Source organism: Dromiciops gliroides, chromosome 2 (genome assembly GCF_019393635.1).
Source record: "Dromiciops gliroides isolate mDroGli1 chromosome 2, mDroGli1.pri, whole genome shotgun sequence".
NCBI lineage: Eukaryota > Metazoa > Chordata > Mammalia > Microbiotheria > Microbiotheriidae > Dromiciops > Dromiciops gliroides.
Window position 1 is genome coordinate 71990566 of NC_057862.1, and position 14530 is coordinate 72005095.

General features: G+C 39.8%; 1 protein-coding gene across 3 annotated transcripts in view; it reads right to left on the minus strand.

The window, feature by feature from the left end:
• VSTM4 (V-set and transmembrane domain containing 4) overlaps positions 1-14530 on the minus strand; it is a 107828-nt gene that overhangs the window by 38389 nt on the left and 54909 nt on the right. For 2 of the 3 annotated variants that reach the window (XM_043985509.1, XM_043985506.1), the window contains exon 5: positions 6028-6061. The exons of the other annotated variant lie outside the window; for it this stretch is intronic. In XM_043985509.1, the coding sequence (XP_043841444.1) occupies positions 6028-6061 (34 nt within the window). The remainder of the gene's footprint in view (positions 1-6027; positions 6062-14530) is intronic. 3 annotated transcript variants of the gene reach the window in all.

Below are 14530 nucleotides of genomic sequence, written 5' to 3' on the forward strand. Positions count from 1 at the left end.
GAGGGAAAGATGAGAGAGAGAGAGAGAGAGAGAGAGAGAGAGAGAGAGAGAGAGAGAGAGAGAGAGAGAAGGAGAGCAAGAGATAAAGAGACAGACAGGGAGACAGAAAAAAAAAACAGGAGGAGAGAAAAGGGAGATAGTATAAGGAGAGAGAGGAAGGCAAGAAAGGGGGAAAGAGAAAAAGGGGGAGAGGAGGGAAGGACAAAAAACAGAGACAGGGAGACAGGAAGAAGAGAGAGAAAAGACGGGAAAGAGAAGGGAAAGAAAGAGACAGATAAAGAGACAACAGGCAGGCAGACCCAATTTCTAGACCTATTTTCCCATCAGTTTAGCCTAACCTGCCCGATTTGTGCTAAAGAACTAAGGATCCCTGTTATTCCCCAATCTCCCTCCAAGGCAGATTAGTATCATTCTCAACTTGTTACTCTCAATGAAAGGCAATCATTGTTTTGCCTCCTGCCCCACCTCTCATGGTCCACCCTGCATTGGCTTCATGTCACTTATTAAGGTATAATAACTCTCTCGATTATGTCTTCTCAAGGAAACCATTTTTAAAAATACTTAGACTTGCATAGTGCTTCACAATGACAAAAGCATCCTATTTGTTCCTCACAATACCCCTGAACATCTATGATCATCTCCCCATTTTAGAGAAGATAAAAATGAGGCTGGTATATCGTGGGATGGCCAAATCTCTGATCTGGGTCCTTTGACTCCAAGTACGGGGCCCTGTGCTTAACTGAACATTGTGATCAGGCACAGACATTAAAGAATGAATGCCCAGAGAGATCAGGTGAATGAGAAAGTGACAAAAGAAGACAAAGTGATAAATTTAAGACCTTGGCCAAGTGAGCTTTTGAAATCACTCTATTCCTCAATAATCTAAAGACATTCACCATTCACTAAATCCAATGCTCTAGAGGTCTAATACAAAAACTGGCTCTGGAATAAGAAGACGGAGTCAAATTCTCCCTCTGATAATTATTACTTGTGTGACTTTCAGCAAGCCAATTCACCTCTCTGGGTCCTTGGTTTCCTCTAAAAAGAAGGGATTAATTAGTCTGGATGGCCTCTGAGGGTCCTTCCCCCTCTCTGATCCTATTTATGCCTCAGCTTAACCACTTACTAGCTTCATGGCTTTGGGCAAAGTGCCTCCGTTCTCTAAGTCTGTTTCCTCTTCCAAAAAAATGGGAATAACAATACTGGCACTCCCTTTCACAGGGTTGATGTGTCCAGTATGATAAAGTCAGTAAAGCACCTTTTAAGCTGGAGAGCCATACATTAATTATTTATTTGTTAGTCTTATCATTGCTATTACTGATTCTCAGATACGATCCCACTAAAGTCCTACTCTCATGCCTAATTCCAAACCTATAGGGCTTCAGTCAAAACCATTAGACTTAGAGATGCCCTTGAGTTCTCAAAAGCTCTGCCTGAGGAGTGCAAACACTGGCACAGCCCACCAAGCTAGAAAGGCTTTGAGAGTGGGCTCAGTGACAGACTACATATTTGTTAACCTAGGAATGGACCAGCCAAGTTTCAGAAAGGTTCTTCCCCAGTTTGGCTACAGAGTCGTGAATTATTTAGATGAAGCAACTCTCAAAGACCATTTGCTAAATCAGAGAGGGCTTGCAATCTGGTGGAAGGAGTGCCCACACATGCCAAATTACAGGTCATTATAGTACTAAGGACTGATTATTACTGTTCTGGATCAAATTAAATGAAGAAGGAAAACAGTACAGATGGCAAAAAATGTAGTCAGTTCCTAGACCTGATTAGTGTTAGGAAATTAGGCATGAGCAGCACTAACAAGTAAGAATTATAAGTAAGGCTTAAATACACAGACAAGCAAATGTTTTGTAACACTATTCATTTATTCAACAACCATTTACTGAACATAATTTTTATGTAAACAGTTTCCTATTAAGCATAGGGCTCTGAATGACTAAATGGCTACATTTGTCATTGATTATACCCTCCAAATTCTATTCAAACTGGCCTGCTTGCTTTTACATTCATAATATCTCAATTCCCATCTTTGCACCTTTGCACAGTTTGTGCCCCATGACTAGATTGATCTCCCTTCTCACTTCTGCCTCTTGGAATGCCTAGCTCCCTTCCATTCCAGTTAGCACATGTTTTGTATTTTCTTCTCTGTATATGGTCCATCCCTCCGGTAGATTGTAAGCTCCTTCAGCACTGGAACTGACTTGTTTCTGTCTTGGTATTCCTAGCATATAGAACAGTGCTTGTTGAATTGAACTGAAGCATTATTTCTGTATTTCTTGTAAAAAGAAGGGAAGGTAATAAGCATTGATATAACACCTGCTATGTACCAGGCACTATGCTGAGTGTTTTACAAATAAATATTATATCATTTGGTTACATTATACCATGAGGAGAGGAGAGGAGAGGAGAGGAGAGGAGAGGAGAGGAGAGGAGAGGAGAGGAGAGGAGAGGAGAGGAGAGGAGAGGAGAGGAGAGGAGAGGAGAGGAGAGGAGAGGAGAGGAGAGGAGAGGAGAGGAGAGGAGAGGAGAGGAGAGGAGGAAAGAGAAGGGAAGGGAAGGGAAGGGGAGGGATAGGGAGGGGAGGGGAAAGGAGGAAAAGGAGAGGAGAAGAAAAGAGGAAGAGGGAAGGAAAAGGAGGGGGAGGGCAGGGAAGTTTCCAGGACTCAGTTTCCTCCTATTCACTATGGATCTAAGTTGTCTCATCTGTAAAATAAAGGAGTTGAACTAGATGATCTCTAAGATCTTTTCTAGTTCCAAATCTATGTATGATCCCAAGAGATTCTCATGTGTAAAATGAGGGCACTGGACTGGAAGATGCCTAAGGTCCTTTTTGGCTCTGCCCAGATTGAACTATGATACTCCAACCACAGAATCCCTGTGAGTTTTGATTATTGGTCTCTCTTTCCATTCTAAGGCTGCCATGTGTTCAACTGAGCATCACATGGGCACACAATCCAAATCGTTATCCTCAGTGCATCTCAGTTTCTCCATTGAAACAACAATGCTTGTAAGCACTCTTGGCTTATAAACAGCATGTCTTTGTGCCTTGGGTTTCCAATAAAAGGGAAGTGATGCGATTATCTTGGGGCCAAACAGTGTGGTATTATGTCTCTGACAGGAAAGAACAAGCTTCTCTGGAGCCAGCAAAACTGAGGAAGCTGGGAAAACATGCATGGATGGAAACTCCCCGAAAACGAGGGTGCTTGGTTAACTGGAGAGAACTGCTATTTGTGGGCAGCTTATTTTTAAACATCATGGCCTGATGTTTCTCTTGCTCTGGGCTGGGGAAATGCCAACACAGTCCATATCCAGGGGGCTTGCATTTGTGTGGTGGACAAAAGACTTCAGGGATTCCTTCCAAATCCTGAGCGCTTTTCATCCCAGAAGGATGTCAATTTCTTTGTGCCCTGTTTCTTCACACTCTGAATTAACATCCTTGCCCTACGGACCCTAGCATAGAGTGGGAATGGGGAGGAATGAATCATCCTCCACCCCAGTAAAATCTGGTTCAACTCCAGGTTCTCAAATGATTTCTATGAAAATAGTCAACATAGTGACTCCCAATTCTATGGTGCTTTCAGATTTAAAAGATATTTTTCAAAAATAACAACGTGAACTTTGAGAGCTCCAGAGCTCCACACTGAGATTAACCAGTGCAATGGAAAACAGGCTGGGCCTGGAGTCAGGAGACTTGAATTCTGTAACTTCAGGTAAAACAGTTACCCTGAATCTCCGTTTCCTCATCCATAAAATGGGGATAACACTTGTACTTGTGACCTCACAGGGTTATTGTGAGGAAAGCACTTTGTAAGCCTTAGAGTGCTAGAGAAATATGAACTAATGTGAATTATTATCATTTCTTGAGATATCATGATATGAAAACTAGAGAGCTAGGTTCAGAATCAGGAAGATCTGGGTTCAAGTTCTTATCCTGAATTGCCTATGGGCTGTGTGACCTTGAGTAAGTCAGTCAATCAGTGTCCTACAAACCCTTTAAGCCTATAAATTACAGAATGGTTGCTGATCTCCTGTAGTAGAAGTGTCTCCAATGTGAGCTCCCAATGAAATTACAGATTTGGACCAGATTTTAGTATTTCTTTGATGACTTTGATAGCAATGATTTCATGCAACCAAATAGACAGAAATATCCTTTTTTGTATTTATATCTGGCTTTCTGCTTTTTAGATATTTTGGTTTTTCTTCCAGATCATTCCTTTTTTTTTCTTCCCTAGCCACAATTCATTTCAGTTACTACTGATGGTGGCCAATGATATTCCACTCACTTTTCTGTTTTCAGGAGGAAACAAACCAGACTAAAGCCCTAAGGAGAGATGAAAGATTTCTCAATTCTATATTGTGTTCTGTGATTAGAAGCAAACTACTCAGCGACCTCAAATCTTCATTGCTTTCATGCCCTTGGTGTGCTGGGATAATGTCAGCCATACTTGACATGATCATTTCAGAGGGAGAAAAGTTCTTTCAATATTTCCCACATCCTTAACATGCTCTTATCTCAATCATATTGGAAACAGTGGGCAGAAAATACAGACTTTTTCAATCTCATCTTTCTGGTGTACTTTTGAAGCGTTTATCCATAAACGTAATGCCTCTCCCATCCTCCACCCCCAGCTGCCTTTCAGTTGACCTTCAGAAAGGAAGACTCATATTACTGAGGATATCTTGAATCCATAGAAGTTGCAGAGTTGCTTGGGGAAAATAATAAAGTCAATTCAGAAATTGTTCCTATCCTCAGTCACCCAGTCTCTCAACACTTCTGTGATATAATTGTAGTGTTTTTTAAATCCTTTCCTTTGTTTCTCATTTTACCTCTCGTCATCACAAACTGCTCTTTCTGGGTGGGATTTAGCAAAGAAGGATGCTCATTGCTTCCCACTCCCTACTTGGTTATTAATATCATGCCTTAGAAATATCCAGAAGGCTTAGATAAAAAGGCTCTTATGCACTGTGTAGTGGGAGAGTTCGATTCAGTTCAATTTAGCAAGCCAGTCATTGTGTAAGGCAACAAAGAAAAGTGATGCCCTTGCCCTTGAGGAGGCTACATTTTATACAGGGGTATGTTGTACTAGGGCAAGTAGATCCAAAACACATACATGCATATTTCAAGAGGAAAAGGGTCCTTATATCTGGGGCATCAGGAAAGGTTTCATGAAGGGGAATGGTACCAGAGGTGTGATTCTTGGGAAGTTAGAGGTGAACCTCATTGTATGAATGAAGCACTTTACTATAGGGCAGAATGGTGCCATCACGGAGGAGAGCCATCCCATATGGTGGTAAACGAAAACCAGCAGATGTTATTCTCAGAGAACACACTAATTGCCACAGAAGTCCTCTTTGATGGAACTTTGGGTAGTGTGGTTATAGCATTCTGAGGAGTCCCTAGAGAACATGTTTACTACTTCCAGTCCCACCTCTGATCTGGCCTTTCACTCTGTTTGGTGGAATGAAATCCCTTCCTATTAAGGATTATTAGTGACCCTCTAAATGGAACACCTTCTTTTTCCTACTTGTATATTGCCTTTCCCTTGGAACATTTATTCTCTGAGTTTTCCCCTACTTCCATACAATAAGGAGTTACATTACTTGGAAGGACTAAAGGCCCTTGGATGTCTAGCATATTAGTACAGATTAAATTATTTGATTAATCCATTATGAGCTACTACCACGTTGCAGAAGGCATGGTACTGAGGGGATGGAACATAGGACAGGGAGGTTTTAATGAGGGTAAGGGGAGAAGGCAGGATGTAGGCCAGGCTATCTAGAGCCAATAAGACACAATAAACACTATACTGCATTGGAGAGCATAACCCAAAGAATTAGAAGCTGAAAGCAAATATGCTTGCAGGGTGTATATTTCTGGATAGATGCTTAGGACATCATGAGAATAATATGAAGGTCTCTTAGGCAAAGATATGAGTATAGCCAATTTTGTTTTAATAGCAAAAGAAAGTAAAATGATCCTAAGTTCCCTGGTTGAAAATAGGAAGAAAACAGTCCTACCTGTTCTGGGGGCATTTCACCAAATAATGTTTCACTGTAAAAGGAAAAACAAAACAAAACAGAAGACTGTAAATAAATGCTATTTCATAACTAAATATTTTAGGAGTTATCAGAGATTCTGGGGCTTGGGGAAGTTGCTTGTATTATTACTGCTAGACAGTCACTAGTTATGGAGTCCTATGGGGCCCATCTTCTGCTTACCTCTGGCATACTGGAAAGGGGAGGTGGGAACCTACCAAGAATTTCCTGAAACCAATGGAATTGTGATGTTGAAACTCAAGTCAGCAATTGAATAAGGGTCACAGAAATCCACCTGAACTCCAAGGACCAACTGTGTCAACAGGGATTCTTACATAATGAAAATTATGACCTAGATGGAACTCAGCCGTGAGGGGCTGCATTTAGTTTATCACCCCCTTCCAAGTCTAAGTGGAGCCTCAGTTATCAAAGAGTTCTATTACACAGAATACTGCTTTAAAGCATGCATTCTGTCCATGTTGACTGTTTTAGAATATGCTGATTCTCTGTAGAGACTCTGTAGTATTCTAAGTTATTTATTGGTACTAGACTTCGGTTCCTTCATTTGTAAAATGAAAGGGTTGAATTAGATTAAGGGTTCTTAACCTGGAGTCCATGAACTTTAAAATATAGTTAGATAGATAGGTAGATGCATAGATAGATGGATGGGTGGATAGATGGACAGATAAATAGCTAGCTATCTAGATAGAAAAACTATATTTAACTACAATTGGTTTCCTTTGGAATCCTGTGAATTTTATTTTATGCATTTGAAAACATTATCCTGAGTAATAAGGACTGTGGACCCCACAAAGGGGTCCATAAAACAGTTAAGGTTTTAACAGGTTAAGAACCCCTGTCTAAATGATCACTAAGTCTTTTTTTTCCATTTATAAGTCCTATGATACTATCCATTATCTCTACATAAATTCATCTTAGAAGATTTGGGCCATCATTTTAGCCTATCAAGGACTTTCTGAATACTAATCCTGTCATTCATTAATCATCTTTCTGTCTCAGCAACAGGACTTTCACAGAATTGATAAGGATGGTATCTAAGTGGAGAAACAAGAGGTGAGATAGCAGACACTTTCCTTCCAGTTGAAATCAGTCCATTACTCAGTTCTCTTCAGGTATGGTTGTTCAACAGGTTACAAATCTACCTAACTACACTATAATTTGTCTATATTTCTATATCTTTTCTACCAAGACATAAGAAGAAACATTGGCAAATTCCTTGTCAGAGTACAAATAGATTTTATCTATGGTATCCTGTAGCATGGAACAAAGGAAAGACTGAAGGATCTCAAGTGAGATGACCAGGGGCCAGATCTCAGCTCTGTTGCTTTTACTTCCTGTGAGACTTTAATTCATTTAATTAATTTAACTTCTCTGTCCCTCAATTTTTTTCATCTATAAAATGAAGGGGCTTGACAAGATTAGGTCTCTTCCAGTTCTCAAGCTTTTATCCCTGATCTGCCCATTTAATCACTCTGTCCAAAAGAAAATTAGCCTAAGTCTGGCATGACTTGTTCTTAGTGAACCGAGGTTGGCTTCTAATGATCACTATTTTTTTTCCTAGGCATTTCATTTCTATTTCCAGATAGTTTTTTCTTTTAAATCTATTCTAGAATTTAAGCAGAAAATTCTACAAAGGTAAACTTCAACATCTTGCTTCCTTTGTAATATCCCCACTGCCATATACAGTGTTCTACACACAGCTAATTGTTTCCCACAACTAGAAATGGTCTGGATCTTTGACAAAGGAAACTTTTGTTTTGTTTAAGACTATAATTTCATATATGAGGTCAGCAACTGAGGTCAAAAATAGGAAAGGGGGAAATAGACCCCAAAACATTCTACTTAAAGAAGGAAAATGAACAATCTGAAGATGGCTGTGATTCACCTCTATATTCTTCTGACCTATATCTGTGGATAGCATGTGACTTTAAGAATTTCAAATGTTTTATAAGCTTAAAATTTTTTTGCTATAGTATTGTGAATGCTGCTTCTTTTAAGTGCCTTTGGGAAATAATTTGATTCTGCTAACTGGATGATTCAATTAAAAAGAACCCTGTGAATAGGATCATTAATTTAGAGGAACTTCCATTCTAGGAGGTTTTTGAAGCTTGGGGAAAATAAGACAGTAGGAAGTTACCTGCACCACAGGGGATATAGGGGGAGGGACCAAAAGAGGAAGGGGAAGACATATCATCTGGGAATGGCCACAAGGTGGCAGAGTGAACACATAACCACTCTCACTAATCCAGAGACCAGGGAGATGGGAGGTTGGAGGAGATTCCCAGAGGTTCCTTATGAATTTAAGATGGTTGGCAAGTCTACCAAGGGAAAACCATCTTAGGCCCACTTCTTCCACATGAGATTCCTATGTTGAAGAGATGACCTCTGAGGTCTCTTCCAGAATTAGCATATAACTGAGTGTTACTGCTCTAGAGAAGTTAAAGGGATATTACATTGAAATGTGATGTTTTTATGAGGCAGGAGAGATTAGATCGAGCATGTAGGCAACACCTGTATGAAGGAGGACTAAGAAGGGTGCATTGTCCTACCCCCCTCCCCCAAATTCTCTCCTTCCTCTGTTAAATGATGTTAAGGATTCTTTTAATGGGAAATAGAGTCATAATTCCATAATCAGAAATTATGATTAAAATGGAAATACTCTTGGAAGAAAAAAACACATTGATTTAATTTTTATGGGTCCATGGATTTAGAGCTAGCCGGTGTTTTAGAAGGTCATCTAGTCCAAATACCCAACTTCTTCTTTTTTTTTTTAACAGAGGAAGAAAAGGAAGCTCTTTGAGGTCAAATCATTTGTCCAAGGTTACACAGCTCTACACAGCTAGTTAGTGGAAGAGCATGGATTCAAACCCATCCTTTAATTTCAAATCCAGTAATCTTTCCACTGTACATTAAGGATGCAAAGATAAAATGGAGATTAAGCACCGGCCCTGGAGTCAGGAGTATTTGAGTTCAAATCCGGCCTCAGACACTTAACACTCACAAGCTGTGTGACCCTGGGCACTTAACCCCAATTGCCTCACTAAAAAAAAAAAAAAAAAAAGATAAAATGGAACACTGCCTGCCCTCAAGGAGCTTATATTCTATTAGAAAGTCAACATGTACATAAACACAAATATATACATAGTAAATGCCAGGGAAGGAGAAGGCACTGGCCTCTGGGGGATCAAGAAATGCTTCATGATATAGGTGGTCCTTGAGTTGAACTTTGATGGAAACAAACAATTCTAAAAAGCAGAGGTGAAGTAAGAGTGTCTTGCAGGCACAGGTGACAGCATCTTCTCCTTTGCCAGACTTTGGCTTAATTACTAAAAACATAAAAACTGAACCAAAATAGTCCCTGCCTTCTAGAAGATTATCAAGGAGATGGCATGTCATATATAAGCATATACAGGATACATACAAAGGTGCTAGGAGAAATATTAACAATCTCAGGTATGTAGGCAATGACACTTTGGTGGCAGAAAGTGAGTAATAATTAAAAGGTCTCTTGATAAGGGTGAAAGAGGAGAGTTCCAAATCTGGCTTGAAGCTTCACATTAAAAAAAACCAAAAAACCCTAAGATAATGGCATCTGGTCCCATCACTTCCTGGCAAATAGAGAGAGGAGAATTGGAATCATTGTCAGATTTTATATTCTTGGGCTCAAAGATCATTGCATATGGTGACTGCTGCCATGAAATTAAAACTGTGTGCTTCTTGGAAGGAAGGCTATGGAAAATCTGGACAGCATGCTAAAAAGCAGAACCATCACCTTGCCAATAAAGGTCCATAGAGCTGAAGCTATGGTTTTTCTAGTAATCTTGTATGACTGAGAGCTAGACTAAAGGAAAGATGAGCATTGCTTAAGTTATGCTTTCAAATTGTGGTACTGGAGAAGATGTCTGAGAGTCTCTTGGATAGCAAGGGTATCAAATCAGTCAACACTTAAAGAAATTAACGCAGACTATCCATTGGAAGGGCAAAGACCAAAGCTGAAGCTTAAAGTCTTTGGCCACATAATGAGAAGACAGTGCTCATTGAAAAAGACTTTAATACTGCAAAAGATTAAAGGCAAAAAGAGAAGGGGATGGCAGAGGATGAGATGGAGAGATAACATCATGGAAACAAGGAATATGAGCTTGGACCAACTTCAGAAGATAATGGAGGACAGAAGGGCCTGGTGTGCTCTGGTCAATGGAAGTCATGAAGAGCTGGACATGACTGAGCAACAACAGCAGTGGGGACAGAAGCACTAGCTGCTAGAGGATCAGGAAAAACCTCATGTAGAAAGTCTCTTCAGCTGATTCTAAGAAGCAGAGGGAAGTAGCGTCTTCCAGGGATTGGGACAACCAGTGTTAGGGAGCCAGAAGATTGAGTCTCCTGTGTAAAGAAGAGTAAGACTGGATTGTGAACTATAGGAAAAGGAGTTATTTATAATAAGATTGGAGCCTTGGCTTTTGGTGCCGTTGATCTCAGAGGTAGCAGAGGCATAGTAAGAGTTTAGTAAATGCTTGCTGAAGGGCCCCTAGTTCACCATTCCCATTTTACAGATGAAGAAACTGAGGCTTACAAATGCAAAATGACTTGCTCAAGGTCATAGCAATAGTAAGCAGTCAAGAAAGGATTCAAACTCAGATCCTCTGACATAATATCTGTTGTTCTGTCCATTATGCCACATTGCCTCTCATTCAGCACTTCCTTGAAGAGAAAATTATGATTCCCTTCAACCTCCCCTTTCCACTATCCCATTCTCTGCTCCTTTAAGTTTTGGGTGTTTGTACCAAAGATTACATCTACTTGATCAAGTTTCACATAATTCTGCTTGAGTGATTTTTACACAAAGTACAAAGTACAAGAGTAGCGTTTTGCTCACATTGATCCAAAGAATGATGGATCCTGTTAACCAGTATGTGTATGTAAAAAAAGAAAAATAAAAGTGGAACCCACAGTACTAGCATCCTGTGGTTGCTCTGCTGACCACCAAGGCTTTACAATACAGCTGGATATGGAAAAAGGACTCCCCAAAGTCTCTTGGTAGGAGTTCCATCAGTAACTTTTCACATCTGTTTAGTTTCTGAATCAAAAACCAAATGACTGAAACCCATGCTGTGGCAAACTCAGCTTGGCATCCTCTCTATACCCAACCCAGTTCTTTCTGACTCAAACCATCATGAGTAACAGATAAACCACAGGGTTGGACTATAGCTAACACCACCAATGCCGTGTGAAGTAAGGCAAAAGGGAGTTTTATAGTCATGGACTGTTTGAGCTGGAATATCCTTGAAGAGAGTAACACATCACAGATTAAGAAAGTGAGCCCAGTAGATAAGATGACTTAATTTTGGACACACAGCTTATAAGTGTCAAGAACAGAAAGAAGACTTCAAATACAACAATCTTTCCACTACCATTTTGAGATTTTCTTCCAACTAAACTGGTTCTGCAAGAAATGTCTTTTTTTCTTACTATGATCAGTTTTAAAGACATTCATCCCTGGCTTATTCAATAGTTTCTAAAATTTCTTTACACTCTATATTCCTTCTAAAATGACTTACTGTTCTACAAGCTCCGTTTTGCTGTTCCCCGTACATGACAGTTCATCCTACATCTGTATGCCCTGCCACACATTGTACTTTGCCCAGAACACACTCCCTCTTCACCTCTGCTTCTTAGAATTGCTAATTTCCTTCTAAGATCAGCTCATGGGCTACCTCCTGCACAAAGCTATTCCTGATCCACCCTGTCCCCGACATGCTTATGCCTTCTTCCTCCCAAATTGCCTTATATAAAATATGTATATATCTTGCATAGACTTATATCTATGTATATATCTTGCATATGTATACATGTTATCTTCCTGATATAATGTAAACTCCTTGATGGCAGGAAATGCTCCATTTTCATCCTTGTATTCTTAGGACCTATCACAGTGCCTATAGATAATGGGTGTTTAACTGATTTTGGAAAACTCACCATTTCATCTCTGGTCTCTCAGACTGCTCCAGCGCCAACCCTTGCCCTCTCTGAAATACAGACTCTCCTTACTTTCATCTCTCAGAATCCTTCACTTTTTCCAAGGCACAGTTCAAGTGTCACCTCCTCCAAGAAGTGATTCCCAATCCCTTTAGTTGGTAGTGTTCCTCCTTCATGTGATTTATTGTGCTGCATTCTCCAGTAGAAGGTAAGTTACATGAGGGCAGGGGCTATTTGTTGTTGTCATTATTTCTGCCTTTGTCTTTGTATCCCCAGTGCCCAGGATAGTATCTCACCCATAGTACATGCTTGATGAAATTGTTCTCAGTTAAGCAGGACATGCATGAGAAAGCAGTGTGGTATACTGAAGAGAACTGGCCTTGGAGCCAGGAAGACATAAGCTCAAGTATCACCTTTGACACATATTGGCTGTGTGACCTTGGGCATGTTACTTAACTTCTAAGGGCCCCAGTCAGTTTTCTAAAATCAAAAGTTGAAGAGGAAATGTAGCCTTTTAATTGGTAGAGGAATTTTTCTTATCTTATTCAAAAGTGCCCTATATGGATGAAATCATAGGTCCCATCTCTTTCTCTATACTTATGTATAAGGAGAGAAGAGTGACTATAGGCATTGTCTAACATGAAGAAGAAGAAGAAGAAGAAGAAGAAGAAGAAGAAGAAGAAGAAGAAGAAGAAGAAGAAGAAGAAGAAGAAGAAACAGCTAGGCTCAAAGGGAAACAAACAGTTTAGATAACATGGAAACCATACCCTAATGGAGCTTTTCAAATAAAATTGGAAGTCCCCCCCCCCACCTTCTTCCTCCTATCCCACACATGTGTGCTATTATATGTAGGTTCTTATCTTGTGGATACTGAGGGCAGGTCGAACAATTCTGCATCTTCTAGAATTGGAAGACCTTGGTTTAAGTCCTGTGTCAGTTATTTACTAGCTATGTGTCTTAGAATATGATATTATTAAGATATTAAGAGTTAAGATAGTATTAGATATTAAGAATCATATCAGGAACACTCAGGCTCAGAATAGACTAACACCAGTGAAGAATGCTAATGACAGGGAAAATATGGTCTTAACTGTATTGCGGGAAAAAACAACTAGATGGCTCAGTGGATGGAGCACTAGCCTTGGAATCAGGAAGACTAATCTCCATGAGTTCAAATCCAGCCTTAGAGGGGCAGCTAGATGGCACAGTGGATAGAGCACTGGCCTTGGAGTCAGGAGTACCTGAGTTCAAATCCGGCCTCAGACACTTAACACGTACTAGCTGTGTGACCCTGGGCAAGTCACTTAACCCCAATTGCCTCACTAAAAAACAAAACAAAAAAAACAAAACAAATCCAGCCTTAGACACTTACTGACTTGTGACCCTAGGCAAGTCACCTAATCCTGTTTGTCTCAGTTTCCTCATTTGTAAAATAAGATGAAGAAGGAAATGGAAAAACACTCCAGTATCTCTGCTGAGAAAACCCCAAATGGGATCAGACATGACTGAAAACTACTTAACACATAAACTTGTGTTTAAAAATCAACTTCACGAATAAGAGATATGAGAAGAGTGGATGGACCATACCTGGAGGAAGGTGACAGTGGGGGTCATGGTTGAACTGCAAATCAATTCGATTCAACAAGACATAATAACCATAAGCTAATGTGATGTAGCCATCATTAAGAAAAGCATTGGGTATCAAATGAGAGAGTCTTTCTGGGCTCTGCTCTTCTCCGATTATATCTGGAATATTGTGTTCAATTCAATTTTAGGAAGAAGATTGATAAATGAAAGTGGAAAAGGGGGATGTCCAGGATGTCTAGGCCCTCAATGCCATACTATGAGAGGATTGATCAAAGGAATGGGGCATGTTTAATCTGGAGAAGAGAAGCCTTAGTGGAAAGATTGCAACTGTCTACAAATATTTTAATGGTTATTGTATGGAAGGTGAATTAGCCTTCTGTTTGACCCCAGTGAGAAGATAAGAGCAGTGGACAGAGGTTGTTGCGAAATAAAGTTAGATTTAAGGTAAGGATTTTTTTTAACAACTAGAGCCATTGAAAAGTATAATGAATTGCCTCAGGATGGAGTAGGTTTCCCATCACTGATGTCTTTAAACAGAGGCAGAATGATCACTTGCTGGGAATATTTGGAAAGATATTCTTGTACAAGTAGGAATTAGAGTATATGGCTCTGGGTTTCTTCCCATCTCTGACATTCTGTGATTCTTGTTTCTCTGATGAAGTGATTTCTGAAATCCCTTTCAATTCTAAATCCATGATTCTTTCTTCCAAAAATATAAACAATAAGAAGTTATTAATTTTATTAATGACTTGGATAAAGGCAAGGATGGTATAGTTATTAAAACTGTTGTTTGCCAACACGCGAAATTGACACAAAATTGAGAGGGATAGTTGGCACACAAGATGACCATTAGACTCCAAGAAAATCTTGACAAGTTAAAATGGACTGATCATAAAAACCAACC